Source organism: Molossus molossus, unplaced genomic scaffold (assembly GCF_014108415.1).
Source record: "Molossus molossus isolate mMolMol1 unplaced genomic scaffold, mMolMol1.p scaffold_m16_p_2, whole genome shotgun sequence".
NCBI classification, from domain to species: Eukaryota; Metazoa; Chordata; class Mammalia; order Chiroptera; family Molossidae; genus Molossus; species Molossus molossus.
Genome location: NW_023425355.1, coordinates 141,439,539 through 141,457,103, shown reverse-complemented (window position 1 = coordinate 141,457,103; position 17,565 = coordinate 141,439,539). Strand labels below are relative to the sequence as shown.

General features: G+C 42.8%; 1 protein-coding gene across 7 annotated transcripts in view; it reads left to right on the top strand.

The window, feature by feature from the left end:
• The window catches only part of PRPS2 (phosphoribosyl pyrophosphate synthetase 2), a 29,277-nt gene extending 13,271 nt beyond the window's left edge, over positions 1–16,006 (top strand). For 4 of the 7 annotated variants that reach the window (XM_036271338.1, XM_036271339.1, XM_036271340.1 and 1 more), the window contains exons 3-7: positions 909–1,007; positions 1,902–2,026; positions 11,567–11,740; positions 12,719–12,878; positions 13,735–15,886. In XM_036271338.1, the coding sequence (XP_036127231.1) occupies positions 909–1,007; positions 1,902–2,026; positions 11,567–11,740; positions 12,719–12,878; positions 13,735–13,827 (651 nt within the window). In that variant the 3' untranslated portion in view covers positions 13,828–15,886. The other 3 variants (XR_004960632.1, XM_036271337.1, XM_036271341.1) reach the window with 3 other exon arrangements.
• The last annotated feature ends 1,559 nt before the right edge of the window (positions 16,007–17,565 follow it).

The window sequence follows — 17,565 nt, the reverse complement described above, 5'->3', positions numbered from 1 at the left end:
TGAAAATCTCCAAAACCAGTTCTTTGCTCTTGAAGACTGCATGGTCTAGTTGTGAACTCTGACATCCTTGTATGTAATATCTTCTCATGTCAGTCTTTCAGCAGGTGGTCCCAAATGGCAGGGGTCAAATGCTTAGCTAGTGCTGAGTCCCTTTAGAAAGGACAGATCATTTCTTAAGGTGTTCTTTCTTCCATCTGTTTTTTGTTTAATTTGTAACATTAAACATTAGCTCCCAGCTACAGGCCATAAACACATCTTTAAGAGCTGGCCTTGGACTGCAGGGCTGGGCAGGATGGAGCCCTGCCTCCCCGTCCAGCATTTGCACACTCCCCTGGGCCACTGCCTGTGACCACACTGGACTTCGTTCAGTTCCTGGATGTGATCTGCCAGCCTGGGTGATGTCACCCATGCTACTCTTTCCAGAACGCTGGTGTCCCTGCCCTTGCCAGCTTTAAAAGCAGCTTCCTCAGGGGACCTGTCATACAACCTGCCTCTTTAAACTTGATGTCCTTCGTGCCATTGTCTCTCTCAATACCTCTGCTACACTCCTGGCACAATGTGAATGGTTCAAATTGTCCTATTCCACGTAAACAGTTGAATTGTTGGCTTCTTTGACATTGGTTCTCTATCCCCAGTGCCAAGCACATTGTTTTGCAGTAGTATATGTAAATAGTAAATATTTGGCGAATAAAGTGGAATGAATGCTGTTTGTTGGCACAATATGACGTTTTCTTCATTATTATTAATTAAATAATTTAATATTTTAAAATTGTTAATTTTCTTTCTTAACGTGTTGTAAATCGGGTGTGATTTATCTTTCTCTTGTAAACCTTAGTGAGAGGAATCTAAAAGTATCCTTCTCTTCCCTTCCCTTTTCCTGATATAAAATCCATGTCTTTATGTTTTAGAGTCGTGCTCCGATTTCTGCAAAACTTGTGGCCAATATGCTGTCAGTCGCTGGCGCAGATCACATCATCACCATGGACCTGCATGCCTCTCAGATCCAGGTTCTGGCTTTTTTTTTTTCTTGCCCTTGGTTGTGATTGGAGGCTTAATGCAAGTGCTTAAATCCAAACTGTTAAGTTAAATAATTATTGTTGTTGTTAATCTTCACCTGAGAATATTTTTTCATTGATTTTTAGAGAGAGTGGAAGGAAGGTGGGGGGGGCATCGATGTGATAGAGACACACTGATTGGTTGCCTTCTGCACATGCCCTAACTGAGGCCAGGCATCGAACCTGCAGCCCAGGTACATGCCCTTGACCAGGAATGGGACCTGTGGCCCTTTGGTGTTGGGGCCGACGCTCTAACCACTGAGAAATATTGGCCAGGGCAAGTTAAATAGTCTTTGAAGGAGGGTAACATGACTCATGTTTGAGTTTGTATATGACAACTCTCGGCTTTTCATCTTTACTGAACTTGGAAATATAATTTCATGTTGATATCACCTGTCTCTACCACCCCCTATCTCCAGGCAGTTTTGGGAAAGTAGGAATGTCTACTTGGTAGTAAATGCTATATTTCCATCTCAACTTTGGGGAAATAATTAGGATGGCAGAGTCATAATCTGTTTGTTAACCTCTTCATAACTTAGTTTCTTCATCTAGCAAACAGGCCAGATTGTCCCGTGCCTACTCTGTGAGATAGAACAAACCTCCCCCACTGCTCTGCACCCATTCTGTATTTATTCCTTAGAATATAGGCAATCATAAAGTAATAGAATGTGTCCCCACAGATCACAGATGGAACTGAAATATGCTCCTAGAACATGTGTCTTTTGGTTTAACTCTGTTAAAATGAAGAAAACGGAGATCGTTAAAAAGGCTTCCTTTGGATTAAAAAAATTCAAATTTTATTTATCTTCAAAAGGCATGCGGTGTGACACGCACTTCTCCCCACAGGGGTTCTTTGATATTCCCGTGGATAACTTGTACGCGGAGCCTGCGGTCCTGCAGTGGATTCGAGAGAACATCAGCGACTGGAAGAACTGTATCATCGTCTCCCCTGACGCAGGCGGGGCCAAAAGGTAGGCAGGATCTTTCAATGGGGGGAGAAAATACGCACCCAAGAGACTTCAAAGCGAAGGTCTGTGCCACATGTACATGTGTGATAGGATATCCCCTCTCTCCATGGTGCGGGAACCACTACAAGGAGAAAATTCTCATTAAAATTGGTCCCAGGCTGCAAAGCTGCTACAGAGAGACAAGTCTACAGGCCCAGTGCCTGCTGATCCAGGTCACTGGGCAGCAGAGAGTCAGCTCTGTGGTGATGGAACAGTTACTAGCTACATGAGTAAGTTGAACAGAAACTGACATTGCAGCGTTAGCATCAGAGTGCAGGCACAATGAATGGCATAAGAAAGCGGTACTGAGCAGCAAATGGAAGGTCTTTGCAGACTCAAGGAGTTAAGGAACAATCAGTACAGGGAGTGCTCTATTGCCTGGGGCATGGTGACGCAAGGTGACCTTGTAGAACTGTGCCCCTGCCACCTGGGAAGGAAGCAAAAGTAGAATGGAGTTTTAACGCCCAGGTAGATGCTTCCAAGAAGGGAGAGGTAAAAGAGACCTCTGTCCCCAGCCCAGTGAGAAAGCCAGGAAGTAAAATGTGCCACAAGAGACCAGTGGCCATCAAGCTTTGGGACATCTTTCAAATGCAGATGCCCACCCTCATTGGGCTCCCTCATCTACCTGCAGCCCAGCTAGGGACCTAAAATTAAACTTCAAAGCTTTGGAGTAGTTCAGAAAGTGAAGGTCCTGATTCTGAGAAGAGCCCCTTTGTGCAAAGCTGCTGTTCACTGCTGTGTGGGTTCCCAGCACAGAACAGGAGGAAAAATGGGGCACAGCTGGAGAAGGGTCTCTGGCAGCAGCAGGAAGTGGTCATTGAAGGAGGTCACAGATATGTAAAAGACAGAAGCAGAAAGTTGATTTGCAAAGACCCCAGCCAGGCAGCACCAGGGTGGGGAGCAGCACCATGTTGTGCCCCCAGCCAGGTCCTCCAGGTATAAGACAACTATGAGTGTTGTCTGCTTTAGAAGACAGGGAAGCCCTGCCAGTGTGGCTTAATTGGTTAAGTGTTGTCCTGTACACCAAAAGGTCGCAGGTTCGATTCACAGTCAGGGCACATGCTCAGGTTGAGGGTTCGATCCCTAGTAGGGGGAATGCAGCAGCCAGTTGATTGATGTTTCTCTCTCACATCAATGTTTCTATTTCTCTCCCTTCCTCTCTCTCTAAAAAATTTTTTTTAAAAATTAAAATACACAGTTAGTGGTTTTCATTATATTCACAGATTTGTGTATCACTACTATCTAATTCTCCAGAACATTTTTATCATCCCTGAAGGAAACACTATACCCATTAGCAGTTACTCCCCATTCATTCCCTCTCCCTCCAGCCCCTGGCAGCCTCTCATCTACCTTCTGTCCATGGAATCGCCTCTCTGGACATTTCATATAAGTGGAACCACACAATATGTGTCATTTTTTTTAAAACAGAAAAAATTACTTTGGCAGCTAATAAGTCAAAAGAATAATAGATTCCAGCAACGTTGGTGGCCTTTTCCTATCGCAACCCCATTTTTTAATATATAGTCTAAAAATAGAATGCTCTTAGCAAACATTCAAACAGAGTAGCATCCCTCATTTCCCCCTCTTTGGAGACCTCTTTCACATGTCAAAATTACATTATTCAAACATGTATCTGTCTCCCTTTTTATTTCACACACATGGTAACATGGCGTACTTCTTCACTGTGCTTTTCTTAAAACTTAATTTGCTCCGTTGTTTTTGGTACATCTGGGTAATATTCCACTGTCTGTGAATTATCATTCCTTTGACCAGTTTCCTCCATCCCTCACTCATTAGGTGGTGGTGTTTGTACTGTCATGCATCACTTAATGTGGGAAATATGTTCTGAGAAATGTGTCTTTAGGCCAGTTCGTCATTGTGTGAACACCCCTTACACAAACCTAGATGGGCTAGCCTACTACACACCCAGGTTCTATGGTCTAGCCTGTGGCTCCTAGGCTCCAAGCTTGTGCATCATGTTACTGTACTGAATCTGTAGGCTGTTATAACACCGTGGTATTTGTGCATCTCAACATAGAAAAGGTATACTAGAAATACAGTATGAAAGATGCAAAATGGTAACCTGTACAGGGCACTGACCATGAATGGAGCTTGCAGGACTGGAAGGTATTCTGGGTGACTCTGTGAGTGAGGGTTAGTACATAACAGGGCCTAGGGCTACTGTAGTTTACTGCACACTTGCACTGATTTAAAAATATATTCAAGCCCTGGCTGGTTTGGCTCAGAGGTTAGAGCGTCGGCCCACAGACCAGAGAGTTCCATGTTCGGTTCCTACTAAGGGCATGTACCTTGGTTGCAGTTTGTCCCCGGCCCCCAGTTGGGGTCGAATGGGCGGCAACCAGTTGATGCTTCTTTCTCTCCCTCCCTCCCTCCCTCCCCCTCTCTCTCCCTCCCCCTCTCCCTTCCTCCCCCCTCCCTCCCTCCCCCTCCCTCTCTCCCTCCCTCTCTCCCTCTCTCCCTTGAGCTCTATCTGAAGAGAAATGTAAAAATGTCCTCAGGTAAGGATAAAAAAATATATATATTTTTTCAGTAAGAGATTAACCTTGGCTTACTGGAATTATTTTCCTTTATAAACTTGAAAATTCTTTTAAATTCTTGGTTCTTTTGTAATAACACTTAGCTTAAAACAGACACATTATACAGGTATATAAAAATATTTTTTATATCCTTATACTAGAAGGATTTTACTTTTTTTAAATTAATTTGTTTTTTACTTTTTAAAGTCTTTTGTTAAAAACTAAGACACAAATGCACACATTAGCCTAGTCCTGCTCAGGGCAAGGATTGTCAATATCACTGTCTCCCACCTCCACCCATGCGCCCGCTGGAAGGTCTTCATCTCATGACAACAATGCCGCCTTCTAGAACACCTCCTGAAGGACCTGCCTGAGGTTTTCTTGAGGAGATGTCTCTTCAGAGACATGTTCGAGGTGGTTGGCTTGGTTTATTTCTTTTTTTTCATCATAGACTTGCTTGTGGGCACATAAAGCACCATGAACATTCGTCTCTATCACTGAAAACCTTTTGATGCTGGGTTGCTGTTGGTAATCAGGCATGTTGATTTTCAATGAAGGTTTGTTCTTACCTTTTGCCTATGGTTCTGTTGACTGGAGGCCTTTTCGTTTGGCTTGTGAGGAGAGCCACACAGGCAAGAGGTCACACCTTTGTTTCTCATGTGTGTGGGGATGGGGGGTGCAGATACTTCCCCAAGTTTTTATTTCTTCCCTTTGTGTATTTTTATTTTCTGCAGGAGTTTTGTTGTTGTTGTTGTTAATCCTCACCTGAGGATATTTTTTCACTGATTTTTAGAGAGAGGAAGGAAGGGAGGGCGAGAGAGAAACATGGATGTGAGAGAGACACATGCCAAGGTTGCGGGCTCGATCCCCAGTAGGGGGCGTGTATGAGGCAGCTGAGTGATATTTCTCTCTCACATTGGTGTTTCTCTCCATTCCTCTCTCTCTAAAAAATGTCAATAAAAACATATATATATATATATTTTTTTTTTTTTTTCTCACTCGAGGATATTTTTCCATTGATTTTCAGATAGAGAGGGAGGGAGGGATGGCGAGAGAGAGAAACATCAATGTGAAAGAGACACATCGATTCATTGCCTCCTGCACAACCCCAACCAGGGCCGGGGATCAAACTGCAGCTGAGATACATGCTCTTAACCTGAATCGAACCTGTGACTCTTTGGTCTGCAGGCCAGTGCTGTAACCACTGAGCCAAACCGCCCAGGCTAAAAAGACATTTTTAAAAAGGGCAGAATCAACTATCAGAGTAAGTAGGTGGCATGGAGATGCTATTTGCTCAGACCCCTTCGGAGCAGTCCCACCCCTGCTCCCCCTGCCAGGAAAGGCAGAGGTTTTCAGGGGTGATTCTTTTGTCACCTCCTTTTCCCCTTTCCCCAGTTTCTGCTGCATATTTTTATCCTCATATTCTGGACTTAGCTGTTTCCCAACTGACTGAACAGCCTCACAGGTAACACATGATAATGTGCAGTTCACATTATCTGTGGCTTCTTTGCTTGATGCAAAAAGTCATATTTTACAAAAGAAAATACATATCTAGCTCACAAATTGGAACTTACTGCCTTCGAAAAAGCTTTGAGGGTTGATTTGTTACCAGTGGGAAAAAAAATCCTTAATGGTGCCACAGGAGGTCACTCTTGGGTAGTTTTTGAAGCTTGATTCGCTTGACAGCTAAAAACAAACCTTAGAAGGAAGTACACCTGCCACTGTTGAGATAGTCAGTGTTAACTAAAACTGGTACAGGAAGTTGGTGAAGCTAAGTAATTTAGATTTCATTTTTAATGGTTTTCTATTTGAAAGAATGTAAGCACGTGTCCAGAAGGAATGGAAGTCAAACTATGAATTATTTTTCTTCTAGCTTTTTCCACTTAAGATTTCTGTGTGATAATGTTGTCTCAACATTATTTGTTAGGATTATGTATTAAGTCTCAGTTATATACATGCAAAAGATTTATAGGCTCTTTAGGAATAGAAATGTTCTAGCAACCCAGGCTGCTTTTTGCAGGGATATTTTCTTTTATTTCCTGCTTCTGGCATTAGCATTGGGGACCTGAAGTGGCTGGGGCTCCCCACTCATATCCCATCCTTACCCCCGTTCCCACAAAGCCACATAGCTCAGCTTCTTTCCCACCCTGACTCTGGTCCCCCAGCTGATCTGCTTGTTCACAGGGTAGGAGTGTAGGATCACCTGGCAGAGGTGTGAATGCAGGTTATACTTGGACTTCACAACTGCATGGGTGTAGAACTTAGGCCACACTGGTGGTGGGCCATGGACTGTGTCCTTTCAAATAAACCATCAGTCACTTGCCCTGTCTCTTTTGGCTCAGCGGTTAGAGTGTCGGCTCGCTGACCAATGAGTCGCTGGTTCAATTCTGGTCAAGGGCACGTACCTCAGTTGTGGTTCTTCCCCGGCCCTGGTTGGGGTTATGCGGGAAGTGGCCAGTCTATGTGTCCCTCTCGTGTCGTACAGTGATACCTCGGTTCTCGAACGCCTCGGTTTTCGACCAAATCGGTATTCGACCAGGAGATTCGAGAAACTTTTGTCTCGGAATCCGAACAAATATTTGGAACTCGAACTTCCGAGATGAGCCGAGTTGAGCCGAATGGCGTTCATTCGGCCCAGCGCGCCTTGCTTGCGTCATCAGCGTGAGTGCAGAGAGAGAGTCACGCTTTGTGGAGTCACGCTTTCCTATTGGGTTTCATTGCTTCGGTTCTCGAACAATTCGGTTCTCGACCGTCCTCCTGGAACGAATTATGTTCGAGAACCGAGGTATCACTGTACTTTCTCCCTTTCTCCTTCTCCCTCCCTCCCTCCCACTCAATCTGGAGATAAATAGAAAATATCCTCGGGTGAGGATTAAATAAAATAAAAATAAATAAATAAACCAACACTGTAATATATATACACATTGTATATAAGGTCTTCAAGAGTCTTTTCTTGGGAAAATCTGTCTTATTTTCTGAGAAACTTGCTTTCCTGAATTAGAGTTTAAATGACTTTTATGAAATTGGCATATAGATAGTAGTATATGTTTTATGGTGATTATGGGGCAAAAGTATTCAAAATTGCTTTTTGCTCAATTAAATCCTTAAGCTGGGAAACCCGCGGTAAATAGATTTAGAAATTGAAGGGTGGAGCTACAGCAACCTGGGTTTCAGTTGATGTAGGAAGAACATGGACCTCATCATAGTAATGCTTCCCTTTGTTTCATGGACTTTGGCACTCTGAAATTGGTATTGTCTCAGGAAATCCAACAGTCTTTGTCTTTAACAGAAAAAATTGGTCCTTTTTCTGTTATGATTACTGACATTTTGTGCTTTAAAGCTGCTGTCCACTTTATTTTTTTTTTTCTTTTCCACAAATTAGACATCATTTTTGAGGTTTCATATCATCAACATTTATTTAGATTTGTCCACATATGGAGTGATGTCTTTGCTTACCTCCCTCCACATCCCTCCATGGCGTATATCTGTCATTATTTCCTCTTCCTTGGAGTGCTACCCTAGAGTATCACTTTGAATTAAATTATCCACTTGTGGGTTTTCATCATACACAACATGGAAATTTGGATGAAGAATCTTAATTTAAGAGTGCCTACATGTAGTTTGCAACTCTTGAGAGAGAACTAGCCCCCCCACCCCCTCCACATACACACACTTAGTATGGAGTTTGACACAGACATGCAAGCTTCTTGTCCCCACCTGGGCAGCAGGTTTACTTTTTACTCATTCTTCCAAAGAGATAACCTTCAGCATCCCTGTGTTACACAGGGCCACCTTTTCCACTCTGGTCTCAGCTGAGCCCTAGGCTTTCTCTCATCCCTCATATCTCCACCATCATTCTCTTTCATCCCCCATATCTCCACCATCAAACAAGCTCAAGATCATTTAACGCTCCTTAGAAACCCTCAAGGCAAGAACTTAGCTTCATACCAGCTTCTCAAGATAACATACTTTTACATTCTCTACTTCTGAAGGTCCCTACTACTTTTCCAGCTCAGTGGTGCAATTATAAAGATATTCCCCTTTGTAATCTAGCATTGTAGCTATTTTCATCATGGAGTAAAGGTGGCCTCACCTTAGGTCTCATTTTCATTTATGTCCCTTGCTGCAGGTAACAGGTCTTCCTGCTCATTTCAATATAGAAAAAACATGAAGATCTGGAAAAGGTGGCTGTAGTCTCTGATCAAGTTGGAAGCTGGTAAAATACTGGCCAAATAAGTTATACACAGTTACTATATGACCCAGCAATTCTGCTCCTATGTATGTACCCACAAGACTTGAAAGCAGGGACTCAAATATACTTGTGTGCCAATGTTCATAGCAGCACAATTCACAATAGCCAAAAGGTAGAAACTACCCAGGTGCCCATCAGCACATGAGTGGATAAACAGAATGTGCTCTATCCTTACAATGGAATATTATTCATCCACAGAAAGGAATAAAATGCACGTGCTACTATACTGGCCTGCTCCTATCACTTTGTCCTGATTAAACAAACAAAAGGCCAACTATGAAGCTTTCAGAGGCAACCTGAGGAAGTACCGGCTGGCCTGATACTCCTCTAAATGAATGTGTCCTCTAGGAGAATTTGTTCATTTTTAGAACTTAGAAAATAAAATGACCAGCAGGATAGATGTGTGCTGACCCAGTTCACCCAGTTCCCTTCCGCCTCAGCTCCCTCCCACCTTTGTTCCCTCCTGTTTATCGCTAACTGCCTCCACCTCTGTACTTGCTTGCTCTCCCCCAAGGCCAAAGAGAAATGCCAGCTGCAGAAGTTTGTAACAAACCCCCTTTAAAATAAAAAATCATCTGAAAGTCGGGGCTGATCTCTGAGAACTGGGGATCAGTCACCGGCTGGCTTTGCTCTCTATTTGGCTTTAATTTGGCTCTGGTGGTGTCTCAGTTCTCTCGTGCCACAATAGCTACAACATGGACAAACCTAGTAAACATTGCGTTAAGCAAAAGAAGCCAGCTGTAAAAGGCCACATGTTATACGATTCCATCCATATGAAAAGTTCAGAAGTTAATGCATAGAGATGAAGTAGATTCATGGTTGCCAGGGCCTGGAGGTGGGGGGAGTGGGGAGTGACTGCTTAATGGGTACAGGACTTCCTTTTGCGGGGATGAAAACGTTTGGGAAATCAGAGATGGTGGTTGTACAATATGATGTGTGCACTTAATGCCACTGAATCCTACACTTTAAAATGGTGAGAACAGTACATTCTACTTCATATGTATTTTACCACAATTAAAAAATTCTGGTCATTGAACATTCTCTGAAACAGGCAAGGAAAACCTGGGGTACAGAGACTTGCCTGCTCTCTCCTTGATCAGAGCAGCAATGGGTACCATTCCTGGTTGCCATCCGAGGACAAGGCAGTGAACAGGCCCAGGACTTGAACAACGTATGGAGGTTGGGTCCTCCATTCACTGCATGCTAAATTGGGGTGTGTTGAGTATATGTGTATTGGTCCCTCAGTAACATTTTTTTTTCAATTGAATCATATAACAATTGTTACTATAAAAAATGCAATAGGTGAATCTTATGTCATGTCACATTGTATCTGTGGCATTATTTTGTGGTCATTTTTCATCATTTAAGCCCCACTTTTTTTTTTTATCCTCACCCGAGGACATTTTTCCATTTTTTGTTCAGGTAGAGTGGGAGGGAGAGAGAGGAAGAGAGAGAGAGAGAGAAACATCGATGTGAAGGGACACATCGAGTGGCTGCCACCCGCACGACCAACCAGGGCCGGGGACAAACTGCAACCGAGGTACGTGCCCTTAGCGGGAACCGAACCCGGGTCTCTCTGGACCGCAGGCCGACGCTCCAACCGCTGAGCCAAACTGGCCAGGGCAAGCCTCGCTTTTAATAGAAAGAATCCAAAATATCCTGGGCTCACTGACAGCCCGGGCCTGTCACCTTCTCTTTCTGTGGCCAGCTCAGCCCTTTCTGAGCTGGTGGCTTTTGAGCATGCCCAGTTGATGGGCAGAGGAGCCAGACCCACGATTTATAGTCTCCCGAGGCCTTGAGTATAGTGGAGACTGTTTTCCTAGGCCTACATGTTCTGTGGCTGCATTAACCAGGACTTTGTCCTCACTAGCTGCACCATTAATGCGCAAATGGCAGTTTCCAAGTAGCTTGTGCCTGTGATTTAAAACACCACCATGCAGTCCTGGCTGGTTTTCTCAGTGGTTAGAGCGTCGGCCTGCAGTCCAGAGAGTGTGGGGTTCAGTTCCCGCTAGGGGCACGTACCTCGGTTGCAGTTTGTCCCTGACCCCGGTTGGTTTCTCTCACATTGGTGTTTCTCTCTTCTCTCTCTCTCTCCCTCCTGCTCTACCTGAAAGATAAATTTTAAAAAAATGTCCTTGGGTGGGGATTGGGGGAAAAAAAATACCACGCAGCCCTGGCTGGTGTGGCTCAGTGGTTGGAGCGTTGGCCCTCACACTGCACAGTCACAGGTTTGATTCCTGGTCAAGGGAAAGTACCTGGGTTACATGTTCAATCCCTAGCCCCAGTCAGGGTGTGTGGGAGAGGCAGCTAGTCGATGGGTCTCTCTCACATTGATGTTTCTCTCTCTCTCGCCCTCCCTTCCATTTTCTCTGAAAAAATCAATGTAAAAAATATCCTTGGGTGAGAATTAACAACAGTAACAACAACAAACCACCATGCAGCAGTAACAAATTGAATATCAATTTCTTATCCAGTAGCTTTGTCCAGTGGTCAGGCACCCTGACATTCATCCCCAGTGGCTGCAAATGCAGGGCCACATCACTAGCACATTTCTCCCATGGGTTGCTCAGGCATGTCCCAAACCAGGCATGGCATTACAAGTGACACCTGATTCTTTCATTATCTTGAGTGAAATTGGTTACTACATTCCTAACATACAACTAGAACGAGATTTTTTTTTAACCATATTTAACAAGTCCTTTTGTGTCTGCGCAGGGTCACATCAATAGCGGACAGGTTGAATGTGGAATTTGCGTTGATTCACAAAGAGAGGAAGAAGGCGAATGAAGTGGACCGGATGGTCCTGGTGGGCGACGTGAAGAACCGTGTGGCCATCCTCGTGGATGACATGGCTGACACATGTGGCACAATCTGCCACGCTGCTGACAAGTACGAGGGGCAGTTTGGGAAAGTGTTAGGATATCTCATTAAGAAGGGGAAAAATGTCCCTGGCCGGTATGGCTTAGTTGGTTAGGCGTCCTCCCATGCACCAAAAGGTTGCCGGTTGATTCCCGGTCAGGACACATGCCCAGGTTACAGGCTCGATCCCCACTAGGGGTGCATGCGGAAGGCAGCCCTTTGATGTCCCCCTCTCACATCGATTTTTTTCTCGCTCCTCCCTTCCCCTCTCTAAAAATCAATAAAAACATATATTTTTTAAAAAGAAGAGGAAAGTGTCAACTTTTAAAAACAGGACCTATGTTTCCTAATTATTGCTGTTTGCTTAGCAGTGGCATTTCAGACCGAAAGAGGTTATAGGCCCATTTTTTTTTCCCTCAGTAGAAAGAAAACCATGGTCCTTTGTGGCCTTGTTTTCATTTTTAAGGTTGAGCTATCAGTGGATTTTATAGAGTCCTAGGAGGTTTGTCCCCTGAAATAGCACAGAAGGAAAGAGACCATCTTGTGGGTTTCCTTGGGCCCCCACTTCTGTTCGGCCTTCACTCCAGCCTTCAAAGACAGTACAAAACAGAGAACATAAAATCTCTCAATGGCTTTTTATATTGGTATGTCAAAATGCTGGTATTCTGACTGTTTGGGTTTAAACCAGTGGCTCTCAACCAAAGGCAGTATTACTCCCTGAGGGGACATTTGGCAGTGTCTGGAGACATTTTTGGTTGTCACAGCTGAGGGGAGGGAAGAATTACTCCACTGTAATCCAGAGGGTGCAGCACACCAAAGAATTCCCAGAGCCCAAGGCCCAGGTCAGTAGGCGCGGATTTAATGGCACACAAAGGATGTTGCCAACACGTAGCTTCGAGATCCTGTGAATGAAATTGGTTTTGTGTTTTCCTTTATGGAACACACTTTTTGTTTTTAAAGTCACACTAGGAGGAGACTGTTGTTTTTGTTTTGTCTTCTGTTTTATAGGTTGATCTCGGCTGGAGCCACCAAAGTCTATGCTATCCTCACTCATGGGATCTTCTCTGGGCCGGCTATTTCCAGAATAAATAGTGCCTCCTTTGAGGCCGTTGTTGTCACAAACACAATTCCACAAGAGGACAAAATGATTCACTGCTCCAAGATCCAGGTATTGTCTTAGATCCCAAGAAATAGCATCGAGTCTTCTGTGTGAGACTGCTCACTAAGGCAAACGCCAGCCTCGGCTGCCACTTCTCATGTGTGATGGCCTGATTGCCGTTAGATCTCTGAGAAAGGCTGGCAGAGGTCCAAGCAGAAGCAATAAGTGAATAAAACCATAATAGAAAACCAGTAAGAAGCAGGCTGTGCTGAAGCTAAACAGAATTAACACATGACCCACCAAGTCCACCTGATTAGCCACAGTTGAGAGTCTACAAGCTATGACCCACTATCTGCTTTTGTAAATAAAGTTTTATTGGAACACAGCCATACTCATTCATTTATATATTGTCTACAGCTGTTCTCACACTACAACAGCTGAGTTGTGTAACCTACAAAATAGAAAATATTTATTATCGAGCCCTTTACAGAAAAAGTCGTTTGTTGACCCCTGAGTTAGAATGATCGCAGCAGAACTCTTAAATGATACAGTCACTGCATTTTTCTGAAACCGAGAGAGAAAAACGTAACATATAATTGAATAAAATTAATTTAAAAACAACAAAAGCCCAAGAATGCGATGTTTCTGGTTAGTAGTGATCCTGAAAAGCCTTTGAGTATCTGTACCAAAAAGCTTGCTTCTGGGACCCCACAGGGGTTTGATTTCACAGGTGGTAATTTGAAGATCCATCTAAAGCTATCCTCTCAAAAGAAATGGTTGTGGGAGGTCTTGATAGTTGCGAGTCTTGCAAATAGAGAAATTGTAGGTTTTCTGGTTTTTAGGTTTTTAATTAAATATGACTGAGATGCTGCACTTTCCTCACCCCTTTTCTGTTTTGTTTGTTTGTTTGCTTTTTGGCATTTAGGTTATTGACATTTCGATGATCTTGGCCGAGGCGATCCGCAGGACCCACAATGGTGAATCCGTGTCTTACCTGTTCAGCCATGTCCCGCTATAAATCCAGGATGGGAGCATGGAGCAAGCCTGCTGGCTTCTGACTAGTGTGTTTGTATCTGATTTTGTAGCTTTAGGACTCAGCAATTAGAACGCAAAAGCATCAGATCTTTGTATCCTCCAAGATCCACTGTTTCTCCTTCTATAGCTTGAGATCATTTATTTCCAGTTTGGGGGGAGGGCGGTGGTTATTTGATTTGTGAACGGTCATAAATCAGAAGTATTTTTGTCATCTTGACTTATTCTGATAGGTGACTTTTTCCTTTGTCTTGTCAGTATTTTGAGGTCACAACTTTTGAGTATATAAATGCCAATGTGGAAGTTCATAATTTATATATTTCAGGGTTGCCAAAAGGTGACTCTAGGATAAAGACTTCTATGTAGATATATAATGATAATGCCTATGGACATTTGGGTAAAACACTGTATAAAATGAGTCCTTCTAAGAAAACTTTAGAAAATTTATAATACCGTGATTTTTTGTTATTGTTGTTATTGTGCTTAATTTGGACCAAATTTTATGTAGTTTAAGATGACCACTCACACATTTTTGGGTAAACATTAGACATCACCTCTTGTCCTGTTGTCTTATTATTTTAGGTGACGTTTTTAGCTCTACCTTTTACTTTGCCTTTTTCCCAATATTTTCACATTGTGGATTTCCACCAAAACAAAACTGCTACGTCTTCTCAAACTGACGTAAATAAAAAGGTGGATTTTGGTGAGTTATACCAAATGCATATTTAAACAGCATTAGTTTTTATTTCTAGTGTTCTTTTTCTTTTTGTAATCAGAAGTGGCAAGTCTAGGCAACTGATTAATTCAACTAAAGCCACTATTTGAAAAATGTGGGTAAGAAAGGCCTACGAAAAAAGGTCAAATAAGTAAGCATTAGTTCCTTCATTAAAATAAAATTCAAATAGGGGCCCAAGAGTGAACATGGAGGGGAACACTGCTTTCTCCCCAAGATGGCCCTAATAACATCCCCAGAAGAAGAGAATTTGCCTGCATAGAATGGTAAGCAAGTCTCTCTGCTGAATCTTAAAACTTGAAGATCAGAATAAATTCTTTAAATTCTGCAGGTGAAACAGTAAAACCTGCCGAAGTCATTAACAGGGAGCAGTCTAAGGTTTCGAGCTCCATCCACTGCAGCAGCGGTGGAATCCCAGTTAGAAACTGACCTTTTGGTCATCACAGAAGCGAGCATTAGTTGTACCTTAAAATGGTTTTTGAGATAACATGATACAGCCTGATCATGATAAAGCCAGCTATGCAATACAGACTGACAATATCTAAGAAGAGTTGACTTGAGATGTGTAAAGAGTTTATTTAGATGCTATGTAATTTTAATTTTTGATAAATGAGTGATACCTGTATTTCTTGGCATTTCTATGCATAGAGAAATGAAATGTAGCTATGAGCACGCAGAAGTAGGCAGCTTGGCATAAAAGTGCATGCACGTTGACACAACTAAAACCAGTTGATTTGAAGGTAATCATTTCATCTAACATTTCTAATAAAAGAATTTCAAAAGAATGATATGAAGATTTTTTTTAAAATGTTAGAAAATCTATTGTAATTCTCTGAATGAAAACTGTTTGTTACATTATTTAGTGTCATGTGTGTGTTTTAATGTATTTCTAATACACTGGTTAACTAATTAGACTAGACTTAGCCAGACAGAGTGGCAGTGTGGACCTGAGCTATTTGGTTTCAGTTCAACATCTCATCCCTGTACTCATGCTTTTATTGCTGCTGGTGTGGAAACTTTGAAGTGAAACCACCGAAGATGTTAGTCCTGGGCAGCTAAAATGCAGGCAGACTTGGTGGTCTAGCCAAAAAGAGAAGCCAGAGAAATGTGAACGTACCAAAGCCACTCAGCCTCCAACTTAATTTATACTAATCAACTTACAGATATTCATGTGATAACTGTCCTTTGTTAGGTAAGATGTCAACTGGATCCAGCAATTTATCACTGGCAGTGCTTCTATTGGTTTAGAATGTAAGATTTTAAGATCTTCCAACACTGTACTAAAACATTTCAATAAAGTCCTACTACTACTTTCTCTCATAGTGTGTATCATCATTGTGGAGTAATATGTTTTGATGGCGTGATATGTTTTATGGGGTATCTGAAAATGCATGCTACTTCCCGACTCTAGCCCACCATAGAAATGGACAGAAAAGCCAGAAGTTTTTTTCAAGTCAGCTCTTCTCCATTTTGAAGGTATTTCTTAAGGACCTATTAGCAGTATCCTTGCCTCAAAGCCTAACAGCTGTGTTGCATAAGGCATCCAAGTTGATCACTTTAGATGTTTCCTATTCAGTTGCAGATTACACAGTGTGTTCACCCAGCAAAGGAGTTAAGTTCAGTATCCAAAGGTGGAGCAGACCAAACTTAAACATACATCTCACAGGTCTCACAAGTGCCAAGAAGAGTTTCCTGCTCCCGAAAAACAACTACCTATTCAGTAATGCTTTAAGCTACCTCAGGGGTTGGGGGGCGGGGGTGCCAAAGTAAATTTATAGTTGTTTTCCCAGTAATGCTCAGCTTCCAAGTGTAGGTAGCTGAGAGTGGCAACCTTCTGTTTTAAAGCCCCAGTGAAAAATAAAGAACTAAAACCAAGTCCATCGGGGAAGATCTGTTTAAGAGAATGTGATGGTATGTACTAGAAGGAAGGGGGTAAAGGAAGGAGTGATGGAAACGCCAAAAGCATTTTAATTCCACCTAATAGTGCTGTCACACAGCTTTGGGAGTGTTTTGTTTCATGTGGCAGGATGGACAGGCTAAGTGTCGGGAAGATGGAGTAGAAGGTTAGCCCAGCTGGTGTGGCTCAGTGGACTGAGCGTCATCCCATGGACTGAGAGGTCCTTGTTCAATTACTGGTCAGAGCACATGTCCAGGTTGTGGGCTTGATCCCCAGTAGTGGGTACGCAGGAGGCAGCCAATTGATGTCTCTCTCTCTCATCAATGTTTCTATCTCCCTTCCTCTCTCTAAAACAATAAAAACCTTTACATTTTTTTTATTTTTTTATTTTTTTAATTTATTTTTGTTACAGATGTTTCTCCTTTTTCCCCCATTGACACCCTCCCTGCCCTGTCCCCAGCTTTGTTGTCCATGTCCATTGGTTATGCATACATGCATATAAGTTCTGTGTTTTATCTCTCTCCCCCACCCCCTCTTCTGGGGATTGTCAGTCTGTACCCTACTTTCACGTCTCTGGGACTACCCTGATCTTCAGACTGTTATGTTCATTATATTCCACAAATAAGTGAGATCATATGATACTTGTCTTTCTGCTTGGCTTGTTTCGCTTAGGATAATACTCCAAACAGGACATACAAATGGCTAAGAGACATATAAAGAAATGCTCAACATCACTAATCATCAGAGAGATGCAAATTAAAACAACAATGAGGTATCACCTCACACCTGTCAGAATGGCCGCCATCAACAAATCATCAAACGACAAGTGTTGATGAGGGTGTGGAGAAAAGGGGACTCTAGTACACTCACTGCTGGTGGGAACGCAGACTGGTGCAGCCACTGTGGAAAACACTATGCTGTTACCTCAAAAAATTCAAAGTTGAACTCCCATTTGACCCAGTGATCCCACTTCTAGGAATATACCCTAAGAAGCCGGAAACACCAATCAGAAAGAATATATGTACCCTCATGTTCATAGCACATTATTTACAATAGCTAAGATCTGGAAACAGCCCAAATGTCCATCAATAGAT